This window comes from Mchenga conophoros, linkage group LG19 (genome assembly GCF_057382185.1).
Source record: "Mchenga conophoros isolate Kocher_MC1m ecotype Shallow Benthic linkage group LG19, M_conophoros_male_GT1.1, whole genome shotgun sequence".
Taxonomy (NCBI): domain Eukaryota; kingdom Metazoa; phylum Chordata; class Actinopteri; order Cichliformes; family Cichlidae; genus Mchenga; species Mchenga conophoros.
Window position 1 is genome coordinate 15,021,177 of NC_140544.1, and position 20,615 is coordinate 15,041,791.

Here is a 20,615-nt window from a genome sequence, read left to right on the forward strand (position 1 = left end):
TTCCCCCCCTCCCCTCCTCCGCCATGATGTTTTCTAACTAAGCAGCTAGTGACTGTTGTGGAGAAGGGAGGTGCAATGGATGGATGCGTTGCCCCGCTACGCTGTACATATTTGTCTTAGTTTAAAGAGAATGAGTTTCTCTGATAATTTTTTACCCGTAGAAATACTCCACGCTGTTGCGGAGGGCTGCTAATGCTCCGGGAGACACGTTTTTCGTTATAGTTTGAAGATTAGCTGGCTACACAGGCTAGCTCCTCCTTGCTGTCTACCATCGCATTCTTGCGTCTCCTGCCTCAGGAATGTTTTCCAAAAAACCTCATGGGGACGTTAAAAAATCCACACAGAAAGTGCTGGACCCAAAGAAGGACGTGCTGACGAGGCTCAAGCATCTCAGAATAGTCATAGGTAAGTTAGAAAGCATTATTAAAGGGCGAACAGCTTAGCTTCTAGATTTCAGTTTACTGCCTTGGTGCATGCCACACCAAACTCAAGTCAGAAAATCTCCAAGTTCAAAGTTGACTCGATTGTAGAGAGACACGCCGGATTTCTTTTCACAAACCAGAACACAGAAGAATATTTTGAAATTGTCTCATTAATTCGGCATCATGTCCGTTTTCTTTCATCAAACATTTTGTAAGGTTATATTATTTTTTCTGAATTGTTTATCTCTGAAGTCATAGTTTCGCCCCCTTTTACCGTCAGAATGATGGATATGTAACTCTCAGTATACGAAGTGAATTTTAAAGGAGCCTGGCTGCTTCTGCTGTCGAGTTAAAGGGGAAGCTTTAAGGCTGTTATTTATATTGATTGTTTAGCAATACCATTACATCGTCAGATTTATGAATGGAGTTTGGCATGGGGTGTTTGGATAAAATAAAATCAGGTGTGATGCGCGTTGAACATCTAAACAACCTCAGTGATGCTTCAGGCCGTTTGCCAGGCTTCTCTGGTTGCTGCAGGGGCGTGCCTGTGTGAGTTTTGGGGAAAGGCCTGATGTGTGAGAAATGCTGAATGTTTTCTTAACATGTGTTAAGATGTGTTGCAACACAACACCACATTCAGGGTTATGAATGCGTGGGAGAATAAAGGAAGATAGCAGGGTATTAAAGTGATGGATGAGTGTCTTTCACTGACACACTTACTCCCACACCGACCAGAGAGGGAAATAGCCTCTACTATTTCCTCTCTGTGTCCAGTAGCTCGGCTTCCTGTTTCTATTGTAAAAGTTACTGGTGTCTGTGTTTGTGTATGTGTGTGCAAGACAGAAAAGGAAAGGGGTGTGCCCCCTCCCTGTTCTCTATTGGGAACACAGGACCATGATAAGAGGCTGAGACATAAACACACTTGAAGTGAAATGGTCTGAAAGGAAGCAGATGACTGAATAATGGCTAAAGACATGTTTTGCAGTCAAGTTGCCATATGAAATGAAGAAAGTGGTTTTCATTTGCACAACACTGAAGAATTGTTAACTGCAGCAGTTAAGTATTTGTTCATGTTGTTGTTGTTGTTGTTGTTCCAGCCGTTGTGGGAAGCAGACAGGAGCACTAAGACTCTTGAGCAATTTTTAGGTTTTCAAAACTGGTCACACCTATTATGGCATAATGAGTAAAAGGAGCTGTTGCACTGCTATGCAATCAGGTTAATAAGCAACTGTTCCCAAATCCCTTTTGGCTTTCTTCATTCCAGACCCCCTCTCTCTTTACATAAACGAGCTTTATTTAAAAAAGAAACCTGGTGATAAACTCCTCAGTTAAAACCAGCTGTTCTACTATTCTAATAACTTAACTACAGATGAACAGATGTTTACTGTGAGTTCAGTAGTGGTCCAGTCAGACTTTCTCATACAAGGCAAGAAACAGTGTTCAGATTATTCCAGTTAAGTCCTCAGAGTGAGTCATGAGTGATTTTTTTTTATTTATTTTTTTTATGTATTTGTTATTTTTTACTCGTGTCTTGATGAAGAAAGTTTTGTTTGTTTCATTTTATTCAAATTGATAAAAACTTTTCTGTTTAAAAGTCCAAAAAGGATGTCCAGATGATGTTGAAAGTTTGATTTTTCACAAAATGTAGTTAAATGGACAAAATCAGATTTAACTTGCAGCGTACTGTGCAAACATCCCGAGCCACTGTCCCTTTCTTTATATTTTGCTTTTTTGTATTTTTTTTTCTAAATTTGGTCCTGAGGTAAAGTTTTGCAGGCTTTCTAAAGGTCTTTCAAAGTTGTTGTTTTTTTGTTTTGTTTTCTTTTGTTTCTTTAAAATTGGCTACTTTTTCACCCATTTTCAGTCCAGTCTTTGTTCCTGGTCATTTTCATATTATGGTTAATGTCGCTTAAAACTGACCTGCAAACCTTCAAGCATTACAAAGGGTACTTAACTCAAGGGATGAACTTTGTGTATACACAAAACAGAAAACTTAGCAAAGAACCAATTTTAAATTGTATCTGTAACAAAAACACACCATTTCTTCACATTTCTCAAGTCGAAGTTATAAAAATGCCAAAGATAACACAATTTTACATACTTGTAATAGGTGTTTGGATCAGTTCATCTGCTGTGTCCAAAAGCCTGATTAGAAGTCAGCTCAGTGGAAGGGTGGGTGTTAAGAAGCCAACTGAAAATCAGCTGCAACAAGTCTGATGGTGTGATGAATCCAAATTTTTTTATTTTTGCTTCAAGTCATTGTCATTAAGTATGCAGGAGGTCATGAAAGATGTACAACAATCAGCTTCTGTAGCCATCTGTAAAACACGATGGAGGCTGTGTCATGTTGATAAATAATAAACACAGAAAGGTGCCATCAGATCCACCATTGGATTGGCAACAGTAGGAAATCATATCTGGATAGAAAAACACACAAATAAACATTATCAGTCATGGATTAGCCTCGCAAAAGCCTGGACCTCAACATTATTGAACCACTGTGGGATCATCTAAAGGTAGCCAACATCCGAAGAAGAGCTTTGAATGTCTGTCAAGAAGTCTGCAGAACTATTCCTAAAGGCTACTTAAAGAAGTTAAAAGAAAGCTGCCTCAGAGCGTTCAGACTGTGTTTAAGAATAAAGGTGGTCGTGCCAATGTTGACTTTCAAGCTCATTAAGATTCTGCAAACATTCAAACAATGTGTTGACTATCCAACTAGGAGTAATGCATGAACGATAACTTAACAAGCAGCGAGGAGAATTAAAGTTTAGACAGACTGGGAAAAATATTAACTTGAAGCTGTACTGCATTGGTGCTCCATCACACATTAACTGATGTCCTCAACTAGTGCAGCCACTTTACAGTCTGTAGTAAGAATCTGTAAGGTAATGAGACTGTATGGCATTACTTAACAGAAGCATTTTTGTTATACAAATGTTTTTAAAGAAATAGAATGGTTCCTAAAAGCTGATTTTGTTTATTTGTTTTAATATGCCATTTAATTGCCATACATTGCAAGGAAAATTCTTAATTAAAAAAACAATTCCTAGAGCCATACATGCCTGCATAAATGATTAAAGAGAATATTGTACAAATATGTCGTTACATTTATGAATATAAGGGTTTGTCTTTCCAGATACAGATTTTGGAGACACTAATTCCTTTGGAGTTTCATCAGGAAGGGTGTCAGGGGTAAAAATCTGCCAAATCAAACAAGCCGCCCCACCCACTGTGGCGACCGCCTTGAATAAGGAAGCAGCCAAAAGTGGGTTTGTCCTGTATATGGAAATTTCTGGGACAACCAAAAAGGTGTTGGCCTTCAAAAGAAGCAAAATCACAAGGACTGTGATTTAAAACTGTTTTACTTAAGCATAAAATTCATTTTTGTTTGTAAAACAGCCAAAAATATCAGCAAAATGCTTAAACTTCTGTTCTGTCCACTAACAAATGAAGGCCTGTTATGAGTTAACACAAGTAATTTTTTCAGTTCTGTTTTTGCTTGTTTAGCGAACTCGAGCTTTAACAGTATTGCACTGTAGACCTGCACCACTGAATTAAGAAAAAATATTATTTATGAACATGTTGTCTGTTTCAAGAATACGCGAATTCACCATAATGATGCTGTGCGTCTTACAACTGTGTTATTGAGCTTAATGAACAACTTCTGAGAAGGTCACTTCTTTGCAGGATCCTCAGTGGGTCATCTGGTGTTAAATTATGGGGCACAGAGGGTCGAAGTTTTATCGTGTGTCATCCATAGTGAAAATATATCCCTGCTGTTTGAATCAGATGAAATAGCAGAAAAGACTCTGCATCATTTGCTAAGAGATTCAGAATCACACCACAGCCTTTTTAAAACTTGTGGTGTGTTTCGGTTTTGCTTTTTAGGCTATGGGGACCAAATTCGTGTTTGTGCATGACCTTCAGCCACAGTGGTGGTTGTGTTTCAATATGAGTGTGTTTAAACCAGCGTGTTTGTGTGTGTGTCTCTTTCAACTGCTGCCATTAATGGTGAGGTGCAAAACACATCAAGTAAACTTCCTTATTCTTGAAAAGAGACTGTTTGCATGACAAACTGAGCTGTGTGTTGTTTTTACAGCTTCTTTACATAACACGGGTATATTTAGAGCGCCCATATATGGTGGTAGGGTTATTTTATTTAAATATGCTTCCTGTGAAGAAGAGTGAGAATTGTCCTCTCACCACTGTGTTTTCTCCATTTAAGCATGAATTTTGACTTGTAGTTGAGTCGATTTGTGTTTGTATTTCATGTGTAAAGGTTTAAGAGGCTTTACAGGGGTGCACAATAGACAAAAGAAACATGCATAGGAAAGCTAATTTAAAACGAAATCACACAGAAGTGATACAGTGCACATACAGGCTGATACTGATAACACAAATGTTCTCTGTATCTGTAGTGTGTTCGATCACTAATGTGGCTGAACCTGCTGGTTAGTACCCCTCTGCAGCGGTACTATAAAAAGCACCATTTCCTGTTACCATCATAAACCAACAACACAAGTTAAACGGACAATTTTTTTTAAAAAGTGTCTCTTTATGGGTTTCTGGTAATCAGTAGAGTTTCCTTTCATGACATTTTAGGTCAACTATTCCAGAGATTTGGGAAATAAACAAGAAAAGCTCCAACCCCAGTTTGTCTCTGAGGAATACAGGATGTCTTAGTTTGACAGGCACGTATGAGTGTGAGTTGTCACAAAAAGATAGTTGTGAAGCATTTTATATTTCTCACTATTTAATACTATTTAATATCTGTTTTAAAATCAGATACTTGAAGCCAGTGTCCTATAAGACTTGTTATTCCCCAGTTATTGGTTATTCACAGAGTCAAAGTAAAAAGAAAATCTCTGATTTCTTAAACTAGAGGGGTTGAGTTGAAGATGCACATGCGATGTTTTGTTTGTACAGAGGTGGGATTGTTAAGAGGAATATCCAGGTCTTGTTGAGTGTGTGATGTTTGGTTAATGTCTGTGTAGGTTCTCTGTCATCCAAGTCATGTTAGTCTAAGGAGCTTGGAAAGAAAGCGGCTGGATTTTTAAGCCTCTTGGATGAGAGATTAAATGTGTTTAAGAAAATGTAAAGTTACATTCATGTTAATGGGTGTAAACGCTGAAGCAGATGTAGGGGAATTTATTGCGTTTGAATTTTTTTCCTATTCTCCTGAATGTGTATGTTCGTTGACCCTCTGATCCTTTGTACCGTTAATTTTTTTTAGAAAATGCGGAGCCGGCCGAGCTGAAGCAATTCTTCGACCTGAACTATTCTCATATCTACTATGTTTTCTTTGAGAATTTTGTCACCATTGAGGTCAGCCTCAAGCAAAAAGGTAAGTATTACAGGTGGTATAAAATGGTGGTTTAACGGGTATTGTAGGCATAAATAAATTATTCTTTGTTTTTCAGGTCATAAATCTCAGAGGGAAGAGCTGGACTCGATCCTCTTCATCTTTGAGGTATTTGAAACCTTACAGATTTTTAGATTATAAGTATTGTACAGTTTGATTTCATTGAGGATATGTCACATTTGCACTTGCACGTCGTTGCCAGAATCTTAAAGCTAACTGTTATATCTGGGATATTTTTTTCTACAACATTCAGTCCTACGAAGCTGACCTCAAAATGTCGGGGTTTGTTGGTAGAAATAAATAACAGGACAGAGTGTGGCTGCACGGTGGATCCCTGACATTTTGTTAAACCACAGAGGTGTTTGTGCTTCCAAACGCTCGGCCTCTCTGTTGGTGTTCTCGATGGATGCCATAACACTGGCTATCATTCCACTGAATAAAAGACACTGGCATGTGGTGGTGCTTAGTGTAGCCAGGATAAGATAGCTGTGTGTGTGTGTGTGTGTGTGTGTGTGTGTGTGTGTGTGTGTGTGTGTGTGTGTGTGTGTGTGTTACTGACCTCCGTTTGCCCCTCAACATATTTTCAATTCAGAGCAGGGCTGGGCAGAGCACATTTCCAGTGAGAATTAAGATAAAGGAAGATGCTTAATGCTGATTTTCTTGAAGAACTTTGGCCAAACAATAAACAGTTGATTGATTAGTTACATTGTGATATTAACTTTCAATAATACCATAAGAGTGCAACTATGTAATGAAAACATAGCAACAATTTTTCCATTATTGCATTGCACGAATGAGAAATTAACCAGCCAACCGGTGAATTCATCAATGAATGGGCAATATCAAGGTCAAGGTTCTTTATTTGTCACATGCATAGTTATACAAGTATAACACACAGTGAAATGTAGCCTGACACGCTCCTCGACATGTGCAAAAAATTGGGGGGGGGGGTGGTGTAGAGGAAAAACATTATATATATATATATATATATATATATATATATATATATATATATATATATATATATATATATATATATATATATATATATATATATATGTGTATGTGTGTGTGTGTGTGTGTGTGTGTGTATATATATATATATATATATATATATATATATATATATATATATATATATATATGTGTATATATATATATATGTGTGTGTGTGTGTATATATATGTGTGTGTGTGTGTGTGTATATATATGTGTGTATGTAGTATATACACTGGGTGAATGTGCAGTAGTAGCAGCAAGCAGGTGAATTCTGTACATTAATATGAATAGACATCTGACTATTTTACAGGATAGACAATATAAACATATTTAAAATTAAAGGAATTTGAAATGTACATTGTGCCTTGGTTTAGTGTCTGGAAGAGTCCTGTCTCAGTCAATTATAGATGATGTGAGAGGGCGGGTGTGTGTGTTTAGGGCACGGATGGCTTGGGGATAGAAGCTCCTCTTGAGTCTCTCTGTCCTTGCCCGGAAGATGCGGAACCTTCTACCAGATTGCAGAAGTTGGAACAGTTTGTTGCCAGGATGGGACGGGTCCTTCAGTATCTGCGCTGCTCTAGTCCGGCATCTCCTGGTGTAGGTGTCCTGAAGCGGGGGGAGAGCAGTCCTGCAGCAGCGTTCTGCTGTACGGATCACTCTCTGGAGAGCTTTTTGGTCCTTCACACAGCTGTTCCCAAACCACGATGTCATGTTCTGTGTGAGGATGCTCTCCACAGCGCCTGTATAGAAAATCCTGAGGATCTTTGGAGAGACCCTGAACTTCCTCAGTTGTCGTAGGTGATACAGGCGCTGCCTAGCCTTTTTGGTCTGGACCTGAATGTGGGCAGCCCATGTCAGGTCTGAGGAGATGTGGACACCAAGATACTTGAAGGACTGCACCCTCTCCACTGGAGCTCCATTGATGATAATGGGCTTGTAGTCTCTGTGCTGACCCCTTCTGAAGTCCACCACCAGCTCCTTGGTCTTGCTGACGTTCAGCTGGAGGTGGTTGTCTGTAATCAATAATATAGCAAGACTCACTCTTAACGTGAATCTCTTTTTCATTTATTTAGAAAATACTTCAGCTCCTACCCGAGAGAATCCAGAGCCGATGGCAGTTCCACAGTATTGGTAACTCACTTTTAACCAGTATTTTACACTGTGGCCACTCACACGGTTACTCCATATGTAATGTTGAATCTCAAACAGCCTCTCAAAGCATCTTAGTGCTTCTGGCAACTTCTTGAGTTCAAAGAGAGGTAAGAGTAGCTGTGCACTGCAGGTGATGAAGCTGACATGCCTTTCTCTTTCAGGGCTGATTCTGAAGAAGCTGCTGCACACTGGGAACTCTCTGAAGGTACTGCTCAGTGATTCAGTGAAACTCCTTTACCTGTCAGTCATGGCTCTTGATCCAGAGTCCACAGGACTGGATAGTCCTATGGACCTAGAATCTTTTTTGCAACGTTGCCTGAGTTCATTGAGTTTTGCTGGGCGTTCATTTATGCATTCATTTATCCCTCCCGTCCTCTCATTTTTTTTGTTTGTTTTTGTTATTGTAGATCCGCCGTGAAGGTGTGCGCTTGTTCCTGTTATGGATGCAGGCCTTACAGAGTAATGCAGAACGTGAGCAGCTCTGCATGTTTGCCTGTTTGATTCCTGGATTCCCGGCTCCGCTCTGCCACGGGACTCCACGGACCCTGGATACTCTAATCAACCCACCACTGAGTTTGACAGAGAGTTAGTTTTATCAACACACACTCTCAAACACAGTGCATTAGACTCATAGATACATTACTTCTTTTTTTTGCACCTCTAATATATTAAAGATATTTCGCAGCCTTTAATGTCATACCATACTCTGTTCTTTTCCTCTCTGCAGCTCAGGTGACTCCAGAAGAGATCACTCCACTTGTTCCTCCCCAGTCAGGTGATAAGAACCAGGAAGATCTCACTGCCTACTTCCTAGAAGCTCTACTGAAATACATGGTAAACCAGGTATTATCTTGATTCTTTACTAACACAGTTAACACAGCATAACTACACATGTTGCAGTGCCTTACTAATGCAACTCACGCTAAAAGCATGGGAGAAACCGAGTTTTGGGTGCATCACTCACTGATTTGGTTGTGGCCACATCTGACAGTGAATTAGGTATTGACCTAGTTCCTTACTGGAATCATTAACCCCTAAAATACAAATTGCATCCCCTGTTGCTACACAGTAACTTGGCGCTTGTATTTCCTCTGCTTGCTGCCATCACACACTGATAACATTTTTCCCCAAAACAATGGTGCTCTTCTCTGCTTGACCCTATTCTGCTCTCCGTGCGACACAGGCTTGGTTGTCTGTCTGTCTAACTGTGTGTTTATGTTTCTATCAAACAGGCAAAGTCTCTAGAGTGGCGGTGTAAAGAGAACCATGAACGTGGCTTCAGTTTCCTCTTTGGTCATTTCAGGAAGTTCTACCTTCCTCACATCTTTCCCAACTTCTCCATGGAAACCAGCCTCTACAGCCCCATGCTGGGTTAGTACTACTAAGTCATTTAGTTCTACTAAATAAGCTTATTTAACCAAAGAAACATTTATTTATTTGTGATGTGTACTGGGGAAAACAATGACCCTTCAATTTAGACAAGAGGGAGCCAAATCTGGAGTGGAGTAATGATAAATGAACTCATGTTTTGGTCTTTCTAAACTTAAAGCACTTTTGTGGTACTAAAAGTGCTGCATTCACCAATTCACACACACATTACACCAATGGACATTCGGCATGGACTCCAGTTAATTAATGATCTGCTCTACCTACTAAAACTGAACAGGAGAAACATGAGCCCCTGAGACCTGGCTCATTATCATGGTGGAGCACCCAGCTGTCGTCGCATCGCCGTTTGAATAGTTTACAAACATTGCTGGACGTTACAGTAGAACTCTGCTCTGACAGTCTCACTTTGAAGGATGCTGTGTTGTAAGCACTGTCCTTTTCTGAGAAGACTGGTGTTTGTTCCACACTGTGCTGCTTTTATTAGCTATGCAACATGACTGTGTTGTGTTCACTTTGTGCACAACAAGAACAGACTCAAAACTCGGTGATCGTACCTCATAATTAATCCTGTGCCCCTTAAATATATATTCCTCTCTCCGTCATCCATAGATGTGCCTCCTATGCGTTCTAAGCCGTACTACAGTGTTGTGCGCAGAGAGCAGGACAGCGGCGAAACGCTGTATTGCACTAAGGAAAGTTTCCTTCAGGCTCGAGTTGTCTTTATCCGCTGGCTGGTTTCCTTCTGGCTCGAGCCACGACCCAACACACATACCCACATCCCAGGAACAGAGGGAGAGAATGTCCCCAAGAACATACAGGTAAGTATGAGCACATTATTATGCATCACTTGGTTCTTGTGTTTTAACTGCTCAATTTGCAGAAGCAAATGCGAAAGATTTTAAAATACCTCTGACCCTGTCTCTGCTTACCTTCAGCGAGCAGCAGCTGGATTTGCAGCTCGCTCCACAGGCAGCTCAGAGGACAGCGGTGTGGGAGGGATTCGATCTGACAGCCACCTTGAAGCAAGCGGAAGCTCAAGTGGGCGAGGAGGAGGAAGCATGGAGCTCTCCGGAGGTGCAGGGACTGAACCTGAACAGAGCCACTCGAACACATCTACACTGACAGAGAGAGAGCCCAGCTCCTCCTCACTCTGCTCCATGGATGAAGAGCAGCTGACAGACATGGAGGTGGTGAGAAGAGTGCTGACCAGCTCCAGAACCAACGTCAACTTCATCACAGAGATCTTTCGACAGGTTAAGGAAAAATGGTTATTTATCATAAAGTGAGAACAGTTTCCTTGTATCTTTCTTGACATGTTCATATTCCCGGTTGCTGCAGGCGTTTCTTCTTCCCATGTGCGAGGCAGCGGCAATGCGAAAGGTGGTCCGAGTTTACCAAGAGTGGATCTCCATGGAAGACAAACCAGTTTTCATGAAGGAGCCAGAGGAGGGCCCTTATCCTATAGTCACGGCCACAAGTATGGATACAGGCTCGCAATTCGGAGACAAAGATGATGAGGTGAGAAATTTTGTGAAATCAGTCATGTAATTAGCTGAAATACTCAGGTAAACGTTCTGTACATTAGCAGCCAACAAGTTTCAGTTCTCAAGACCAGCTTGAGGTAAATAGAAGTGTTTATTTGTGTACTTTCCTTTTTTTAAGGGAATGAATAAAGTGATTGACAGTGAATTGTTGGAATACAGTGTTCATGCTGGAGTTCAAACTACACTACAGGTATGTTCTCACACACAAAAACTGCCAAACTTCCACAATCTTGGTGTTATTTCTTAAATATTTCTTGTGGTTTTGATTGCCTTTCTTCCGTCTCTGTCTCCTCTACAGGTGTTTATCACCCACTCCTCTAACGTTTTCCTGCTGGAACCAGCCAACGACATTAAGATCCTTTTGGAGGAGCATGTCGATATGTGCAAGCGAGTGCTGAACATCTACCGCAGCCTTGTCATGCATGAAACCATGGACCAGAAGACATGGTAAAAACACAAACAGCAGCGTAAAATGCCATCTAATTACATTTGTGTGCTCTCAACTACCTGCTGTTTCTGATTAAAGAAGAAGAACCGTTTAGCTTTAACGAGTGTTCCTGAATTTGTAGGGAGCAGATCTTGCTGATTTTGCTGAGGGTGACAGAGTCAGTAATGAAAAGGCCTCCATCCATCATGCCTCAGGGCAAGAAGAACAACACATTGTCGGGCAGATTAGCTGGACCCATCTTTCAGGTACGTTATAATAATGTCATGAAAATAAGGAGGCTCACTGGAAGGCCCGGCTACGCCGGCTCAGTCACTTCCACACACACAGCCACTCGGCTGGAGAGAGGCCTGGGGTTGGAGCTGGGGCAGGGTCAGGGGGGAAGCTGGGAACAGGGGGTTCAGGTAAGTTTGGCTCTGTGGCTGTTATCAGCCATAGAACAGGCGTACACGAGACATTAGCATCTGGGACTATAACGGATAGCAGTGGGACAGGGGGCACAGCAGGCCTGGAAACCCGGTCATCATCTAAAAGACTTCTATATTTCAATATTATATAATCATGTGTTTTAATATGTTACCACACTCTAGGGTTGCCAGCATGACTTATTTTACTTCATCCCTCTCTTTCTGTACAGACACTGATAGTAGCCTGGATTAAGGGCAACTTAAACGTCTACATAAGCAGAGAGCTGTGGGATGACCTCCTCTCTGTCCTCTCCTCCCTAACCTGCTGGGAGGAGCTGGTCACTGAATGGTCACTGACCATGGAGACGCTTACAAAGGTACTGAACAGGGACCACATATACCTCCGCTCTGCTATTAATATAACTAGATAAATTCAGTTCAACACTTATCCAAGTCCTCCAACTGTTACCACCTAAAACAGTGTGGTAAAAGATTAAAGCTTTGTTATGTCTCTGTGTCTTAGGTTTTGGCAAGGAACCTGTACAGTGTCGATCTGAATGAGCTGCCTCTCGACAAGCTCAGTGAACAAAAACAGAAGAAACATAAAGGAAAAGGTGAGTCACTTTTACCGACCTTCAAAAGACATTCCTGTGACTTCCTAAGAGCATATCTGGAACACAGCCGGCTGATTGTCACATCGCACTGCTGGAACCAAATGCAGCTCTGGAATATAAATTGGTCTGTTCATGTATTATTTTTTGACTGCAAAAAACTGAGGTCACAGAAAAACTACTAATTTGTAAATTTAGCAGATTTCTAGATGTAAATAGCACACGTGTTTTCAGCTCAGTTCACCGAGAAGTCATTCCTCTGTTCTTACAACAGGTATTGGTCCGGAGAGCCAGCGGCAGGTTGTCGATCGTTCCTTCTCTAAAGGCTGGAGCAGAGACCAACCAGGCCAGGCAGCCGCCATGAGACAGCGAAGCGCCACCACCGCTGGGTCACCAGGCATCGAAAAAGCCCGCAGTATTGTCCGGCAGAAGACTGTAGGTCAGTGTGCCCTCTTCCTACAACTCTGCTCCCTTTGAATGTAAATGTTCATAGCACTGACTCCCAGAATTTGTCTATGCATACTTTGGAGAAATAAATGGTGCGCAACAAAGCCAAACTAGCATGCTGTCTTTCCTCAGTAGATTTTGGATACCGTCACGCTCTTCTCAAGTCAGTTTTGTTTGATTTAATGTCTCTCCTCTGCTTCCCTCCTCCTGCCCATCTGTCAGCCTGACAGGAAGCTGTGGCATATGCTCACTACCATTCCTCTCTGGAGTCATGTTTATGGAAAATCTTTAGCTGTGGCCATTAGTATGAAAGATGTAGTTACAGCAATGCTTGAATAGGTTTAGTATCAGCTGAGATGATGAATAAAACAAATCCGAAAATCAAGTTGGGACTTTAAAAATACATTCACAGCTCTAAATACCCCAATTAAAAATTGTAACTGTGATGCCAAAAATTTGAGTAGTACTATTAAATATTTGATAAAATATTTGACTCTTTTGGTAGAGAATTTTTTTAACCTTGAAATCCATATATAATACTGTTTCCTCCTTTTTTAAGCTATATTACCAAAGATGTTTCAAACGTGAATACACGCAGCCAGCCGGTTTGAATAATCTCAGTGTTATGCATTACGATAAAGACGGTTCTGCTCCAGTTGTGAATGCCAGAGTAGATTGAAACTAACCACAACAAAGGACGTTCCTCCACACTCTGCAGGGATTGAAGGTTTGGTTCCAGAAGGGTCTCTACAACCGGATTAGTTTAGGATATTTTCTTGAATGTCAACATGATGATTCCCATTTTCATTTAATTTTATGTAGCGTTCCTGTTTGTCGTGGGCTTATGAAGAGACTTGAGCTGCAGAACTCCCACCAGCTCTCTCACTCTCTCACTCACCAACTTTCCTGCAAAACTAACCCTGTCTCACCCCTCCCTCACCTTCCCTTCCCGTCTCTGTCCCTCCATGCCCATCATGGAGCCCACCTTTTCAATACCATCCTGTCACTTGTCTCTTGTTCCACTAATTTCCTCCAAGCTGTGTTTCTATGCTTTTGTCTTATTTACTAAACGTATTCACTTGCTCTCTCTTTCTATTATCTTCATTTTTTATGTACTCTTTTCCACTTCTCCTTCCTCACTTACCTCTTAACCTTTATCTATACTTTTTTCCTCTTTTTTGTATTTTTCCCTTTTCTGTCCCACACTCTTCCTCTCTTCTGTTTCTCTTCTTCCCACTTCCTCAGCCCTGCGTAGCTGTTCTACAGGGGATTCTCTGCTGTCCTCAGCCTTTATCCGCAGTGCTAAGAGTGCTCCTGCTCTGGCTCCACCTCTTCCTGTCCTCCTCCACCACCACCACCACCCTTTACTACCCCCCCTTGCCGACCAGCTGGCAGGTACACACTCTTTGCACTACCTGTCTGCCTGCCTGCTGCCTGCCTGCCTGGATTAGTCGTCTACACAGACTGAAACTCTGCCTGTTGTCTTGTCTCTGAATATTTCTCTTTTCTTGTTTGTTTGTTATCACTGGATCAACAGTTTTCATCCGCTCCATCAACAGTCATTGACCCCATTCCCAGTTCAACTGCAACTTGGCTAATCTTAAAAGCTGTTGATCAGCAGTGCGCAAAATTTGCATGTTGCAAGTGTAGATCTCTGAATTTTTTTCATCGTTTAACAAGCAAGTTGTTTCTCAAATACAGTCTTTGTTCAGTAAAATGTCAAAAGATGGCCTAAAATGATTATTTGCAAGATGCAAAAGGGGCATATTTTTGTAAAACTGAAAGATATTCCCAAATCATATAATACAAAATATTTATATGCAAGATCTTCCACTGGAAGAACAGAGGTGCTTAAAGGTCTTTTTTTTTATTTTATTTTTTTTTATCAGACTTAATGTTTTCAAGGAGGTATGCAGAGGTTTCTTTACATCTTTAAAGGAAGAATCACATTGTTAAGTTAAATTAAGAACTTTCTTTTTCTGTAAACAGTAAAAAAAAAAAAAAGGAGCCGATTGGGTCTTTTAGCTAATCAGCTGACAGATTATAGGTGGCGTAACATGAGCTACCTCTCTAGTGACTCTCCTTTTCTGATGTCTTGGGCTGCACTTGGCAGTGGTAGTGCTAGTTCTGGTTCTGCTCTGCAGATGGTGAGAATCCTTCGTCCACCTGCTGAAGTTTGTGGTTACAGAGGTTAGTGACAGCTCACAAAGCAGACAGCACAAGGACAGCCAGTGCAGCTGATTGATATTGAGGAGTACCACAGCAGTAACCTATCCAGGGAGCCAACTGAGAGAAGACTTGAGGGGAGTAGGGCAGAAACTGAACATTAAAGTAAGAGCAACCAATACATAGCCTTGTTTCTCAGATAGAAAAAAACTCAAAAACAAAACACTGAAGTGCTGATATGCTTTGGCAGGTGTTAGTACATCTGGCAGTCACCCAGATGATCAAGTATGTTTGTTGGAATCACTCAACTGTGATTGTATTTGTAGGATGTGTTAAATAATCACCTCAATATATACAGATCAGGCGTAACATTGATTGCCTGCCTAATATTGTGTTGGTTCACCTTTTGCTGTCAACTCTTACCTGCAGGGGCACGCACTCTGTATTGTTGTGCTCCTCAAACCATTCCTGAACTATTTTTGCTTTGTGAAAGAGACCACAGCCATCAGGGAGTACTGTTTCCACAAAAGAGTGCATGGTCTGCAACAGTGCTTAGGTAGATGGTATGTATCCAAGTAAAATCCACATGGATGGCAGGCCCCAGAGTTTCCCAGCAGAAAATCGCCCAAAACATTACACTGCCACTGCTGGCTTGCTGTCTTCCCATAGTGCATCCTGGCGGTAGGTGTTCCCCAGGTAAACAACAGACAGGCGCACCCATCTATGCGATATAAAAGAAACCGGAGTAATCAGGGCAGGTCACCTTTCAGTGGTGGGCAGGGGTCAGCTTGGCCACCCTGACTGGTCTGCAGTTCTGTAGCCACACATAGAAGAAACTGTGATGCACTGTGTATTCTGTATTTAATGTATTCAGCATTAAATTTTTCATTGCTTTGAGCTACAGCGGTTCATCCATTGGATCAGTCAGTGTTATAATATTATGCCTGATCAATGAATGTCTTCAGCAGCTTGCTAAAATGCTATTTTAAACACGCCTGCATATGTAAACTAGAACTAGTTTATATATGCATATTTATTATATAAATCGAATTCATTCTGGGCCAGCCAGTAGTGAACAAACATGTATGTCATTTTCAGTCTGTGTTCCAAACATTTCACTTAGACTTTAGATGTAAGTGGGATTTGCTTTTCTTGTTGTACACCTGTTTGCATGAAACTCGACATACCTGTTTTCTTTGTTATTTGCTTATCATCTTGCTTGCCTGCCTGCCCGCCCGCCTATTAGCCTGCACCTTACTCTTATCTGCCTGCACACACATTTGTCTTCGAGGTCTTGCCATTAACTCTACATATTTGCATTTTTTTCTGCGTGTTATAAGTCACTTTATTTCTCTACCTTTCTTCTTGATCTTCCTTTCACCAATTTTTTTGGTGTAAAATTTCATATGATTTGCTTTATTCTTGCAGTGGCTTTTGCTCGGACAGCTCTCCTTTCTCTTTAGTATGAGAGGATGATGACTCGCATATCATTTTTGTTGTTTTTAGTGTGTCTGTGTGTGGTGGTCACTAATGGATGGTTATTGTGCAAGAGAGAAAACCCACTGAAATAATTGTAAATGAAACTTAAGGGGAATTTCTGTGACATTAAACATGATGGTTGTACAACATAGCTTGCTCTTGCAAGTGCACAACAGCCAAACTGGGAAGCAGTCAGCTGTGTTGCTGCATTGTTGCAAGCGAAATGGTGTATAGTATAACACACAGGTGTTGAACTCCAGGCCTCAAGGGCCGGTGTCCTGCAGGTTTTAGATGTGTCCTTGATCCAACACAGCTGATTTAAATAGCTAAATTACCTCCTCAACATTTCTCAGTGTTCTCCAGAAGCCTGGTAATGAACTAATCATTGGATTCAGGTGTGTTGACCCAGGCTGATGTCTAAAACCTGCAGGACACTGGCCCTCGAGGCCTGGAGTTCGACACCCCTGGTATAACATATGAGGGGAAAGAGATTTTTACATAAATGATTTTGATCTTGTCCATCTTCTTTATCTTCTTAAAATCAAATTCCAGCTTCATATTCATGCCATCAAACTATGCTAGTTCAGAATTATCCTTATTTATCTTATTCTGGACCTTATTGCAATTCTAAGTTTGTCCTCTGTCTGAAGCAATATCTCTTAGCACGTAGGTTGGGCTTCTGTGTTCACAGGCAGAGCTATGTGCCTGAGATAGTCATATTAGGGAATTATCTACTCTCTTTAAAATCATCTTGAGCCAAACATAGAAAAAAACTGTTCTGAAGCCAGACCTTTTGACTCGGGGAGTCTATTTGTTGATAGTTCGCAGTTTAAAACTTAATTAATAATAATATTTATGAAGATGTAACTACCAAACAGTCAGCATTCAGGCATTTATCCAATGTTTTTTTTTTCTTTTTCTACTAAAACAAGGTAAAAAAGGTCATGGTTAGCACCAGTAGTAGCTTGATAAATAGCCATAGGATGTTTGCTATGAATACATTTTGTTTTTGTAAGCAACATCAGTGAGTACAATCTGATAAAGAACCAGACTTTAGATAACTTCTGCCTAATGCATTCTTTCAGATCTGTGTGTGTGTGTGTGTGTGTGTGTGTGTGTGTGCGCGTGCGTGCGTGCGTGTGCACATGCCTGCATGCACAGTTTTTAATGTGTCTCCTCCCCTTTCTGCTCCAGCTAATGCCACTCCTTTTCCTTCCAGACCTCGAGGATCCACCAATCACACTGACATCCCGCACGTCTCGGATGCGCCACTCATCCCAGAGCGACGAGACTCCTCCCATCTCCTGTTCTGAGGTCTTCCAGGGTGGGGCTTGTGATCTGGATACCCCAGCCCCATCCTCCCTTGCAAGGAGCAGCAGTGCCTCTGACATCATGGAGCCTTTCATCACAGAGCGGGTCAAAGGTGAAGATCCCCAGAGGGATCCAAATTTGATCCCAAATCCTTCTCCCCATCACCACCACTCCACAACTTCTTCCTTACTCGTAACCAACAGCCACGCAGCTCAACCACCCTCACAGTCCCTCACCTTCTCTTCTCCCACCCCTTTTGCCTTCTCCAATGGTGCTGTTTCCTCGTCCTCAGAGGTAAAAGATGATGGTAGTGTGTGCGATCAATTCTGGCACCAAAGTGTCTCTCGAAGCCGAGGTTCTAGTTCCGATTGGGTGAGTGACTGGGACTCAGCCTTCGCCTTTCAACCTGAAAAGGAAGCTGATGCAGATGAGGGTGAAACTGGGGAAGATGATTTATTCTCTTCTATTAGGGACTACCTCATTAACAAAGAAGCTGAGAGGAAGGGCGAGACAGGCGAGAAAGATAGTCCCGGTCGAGCGGTAGAAAACAGCGTTGCTTTACCCGCACTCGTGCAAACAGGATTGGCAAGAACACAGTTAGAAAACAGAGGGCAGCTCGGAGAAGCAAAGCAGGTGGTAAGGGAGGACAGACAGGTAAGTAAATCAGTGAGACATAGCAGTGTGGATTCTATTGAGGAGAATGAGGCAGAGCAGCCGAGTATCTATGAGTGCTTGGAGCTGCAGTGTCAGTGGCCATCACCCAGTGCTAAGGTGGGCTCTAGTTTAGAAAGAACTACTGCTGAAAAGAAGGTTGTGGGAGGAAATAGTGGAAAGGCAACAGTATTGGAAGGGAAATATGACTTATGGGGTGATACAGAAGAGAAACAAGATGATAAAGAAATGGCAGCAAATGACAAGTCCAGTTTAATTAGGCAAGATACTACTGTGGGTGAAGGAAGCAGTGAATCAGTTCCCCAAACTTCAGAACCCACTAAGACCAAGATGTCCCGTATTAGCACTAAGAGGCATCATTCTGGGGGTGTCCATGTCAGTTTCCGGCCCTCAACTGAATCTGTCCAGTTCCATAACCCTCTTGAAAATAAGGAGGCCCACTGGAAAGCCCGGCTACGCCGGCTCAGTCACTTCCACACACACAGCCACTCGGCTGGAGAGAAACCTGGGGTTGGAGCTGGGGCAGGGTCAGGGGGGAAGCTGGGAACAGGGGGTTCAGGTAAGTTTGGCTCTGTGGCTGTTATCAGCCATAGAACAGGCGTACACGAGAAATTAGCATCTGGGACTCTAACAGATAGCAGTGGGACAGGGGGCACAGCAGGCCTGGAAACCCGGTCTGGGACTGGAGGGGACAAAGACAAGCAGCATGCTGGATCCTGTGTGGGATCCAGTCATGGCCCAGAGGTTCACTCTGAGGTGTTGTCAAGCAGTTCAGGTTCCTCAGGAGTGCGCGGACGTTTAGGACGTTCCGCCTTGCGATCTAGAGCCTCCCGCTCACGCTCCCAAGAGCCAGGGAGCACTGCCTCACGGCACCACCAGGGGGCTCTTCTTGGTGGTGTTTATAAGACTGTGGTTCACGCTCTGTCGTCCAAGCCTCGGCCCCAAGGTCAGGGGTCATCCCAAGGCTCGTCGCCGCAGCGGCAGGCCCGGGCCACCATGGGTGATGCATCACTCAGGGATCTCTACTCCCATGTCCTGGGCTACTTTGGACGAAAGACGACTACGCCAGGTGAGGATCGCAACGAACGAAGTTCTCACAAAGGAAACAGCTGTGGAAAGACAAATACTCACCACCACACAAACACCAGCAACTTTCTTTTCCTTTTTGGCTGTTTTTTTTTTTTCTTTTTTAACTGGTTTGTTATGATGGAATGACATTTTTGGCTGAAACTCATCATCTTGCTGCTGGACTGAAATTCAAACTCCCTGTTGATGTGTTTCCTCTTGAACGTAGCCCCTCCTCCAGCCTGCCTCTTATCAAGGACCCTCACCCTCTTACTTCCCATGCCTTTCCACTTCTCTAGCTCAGAAGCTCCCTCCCTCCTCCTTTCTGCTTCCTCTAAGGGTTTCGGGATTTTTAACCTTCTCACCTCCTTACCCTGTTCTCCACCTCCATCCTCACCTTGATGTTGCATGCAGCCTCCTCGTGCCTCCTTCGTCTCCTCCCCCGGACTCCGGCCCTTCTTCAGCTCTACAGAAGGAAATTGATCTACAGACAAGCACAAATGTCTGTAGAAAAAGAAAACAGCTGACATACACTATACTATTGAGAAAGATCCCAGATATTTTGTAGCACTTTCAGGCTTTGATTCATTGTTGTCAATCAAGGAATATCAGTGATTTTACAAATTGAGTGTAAGCATTTAGCTGTAGTTCATTCTCACACCACTAGAGTGCAGCATAAGACCCTTTGATAAATTGATTGTAGTAATCTAGACAGAATTTGAATGAATATAAAAAGGTATGCACTTTCAAATTGGTAATGGTTATTTGCCTTGGACACTGCTACAGCCTTTATCAGCTATGCTGAATGGTTAAGTGCACATTTGAATCAGCAGCACAAATGCCACCTTTTTCTGTTCATTCTAATCCTTGGTGCAGAAGTGAGGCTATTTTACCTTCGGGTTTGGATTTTTGATAAGAGCACAATGATTCATCACCTGAATCTGTCTTGATGTGGAGTTACTGTTGCAAAACCACTTTTTAAAATCATGTTCTTACATTATTCAGGAGTATTGCATGGCAGCTTGTGTCAAATAATATACTTGTTTGGTTTGTCTACTAATGTTCCAGATGTTTTAGGCCTGCATTATTTATTTGTTTATTTTTTTTATTTAATTTTTTTATTACAGTAAGGAAGAAATTGCAT

The 20,615-nt window shown here is 42.0% G+C and overlaps 1 protein-coding gene across 5 annotated transcripts in view; it reads left to right on the forward strand.

The window, feature by feature from the left end:
* The first annotated feature begins 36 nt into the window (after positions 1 to 36).
* The window catches only part of ralgapa1 (Ral GTPase activating protein catalytic subunit alpha 1), an 85,422-nt gene continuing 64,843 nt past the window's right edge, over positions 37 to 20,615 (forward strand). For 3 of the 5 annotated variants that reach the window (XM_085258063.1, XM_085258064.1, XM_085258065.1), the window contains exons 1-19: positions 37 to 405; positions 5,656 to 5,766; positions 5,843 to 5,892; positions 7,857 to 7,914; positions 8,097 to 8,140; positions 8,343 to 8,520; positions 8,663 to 8,778; positions 9,168 to 9,306; positions 9,934 to 10,142; positions 10,260 to 10,577; positions 10,663 to 10,842; positions 10,987 to 11,058; positions 11,167 to 11,315; positions 11,438 to 11,561; positions 11,951 to 12,097; positions 12,244 to 12,334; positions 12,606 to 12,770; positions 14,024 to 14,173; positions 17,643 to 19,475. In XM_085258063.1, the coding sequence (XP_085114189.1) occupies positions 300 to 405; positions 5,656 to 5,766; positions 5,843 to 5,892; positions 7,857 to 7,914; positions 8,097 to 8,140; positions 8,343 to 8,520; positions 8,663 to 8,778; positions 9,168 to 9,306; positions 9,934 to 10,142; positions 10,260 to 10,577; positions 10,663 to 10,842; positions 10,987 to 11,058; positions 11,167 to 11,315; positions 11,438 to 11,561; positions 11,951 to 12,097; positions 12,244 to 12,334; positions 12,606 to 12,770; positions 14,024 to 14,173; positions 17,643 to 19,475 (4,240 nt within the window). In that variant the 5' untranslated portion in view covers positions 37 to 299. The remainder of the gene's footprint in view (positions 406 to 5,655; positions 5,767 to 5,842; positions 5,893 to 7,856; positions 7,915 to 8,096; positions 8,141 to 8,342; positions 8,521 to 8,662; positions 8,779 to 9,167; positions 9,307 to 9,933; positions 10,143 to 10,259; positions 10,578 to 10,662; positions 10,843 to 10,986; positions 11,059 to 11,166; positions 11,316 to 11,437; positions 11,562 to 11,950; positions 12,098 to 12,243; positions 12,335 to 12,605; positions 12,771 to 14,023; positions 14,174 to 17,642; positions 19,476 to 20,615) is intronic. The other 2 variants (XM_085258066.1, XM_085258067.1) reach the window with 2 other exon arrangements.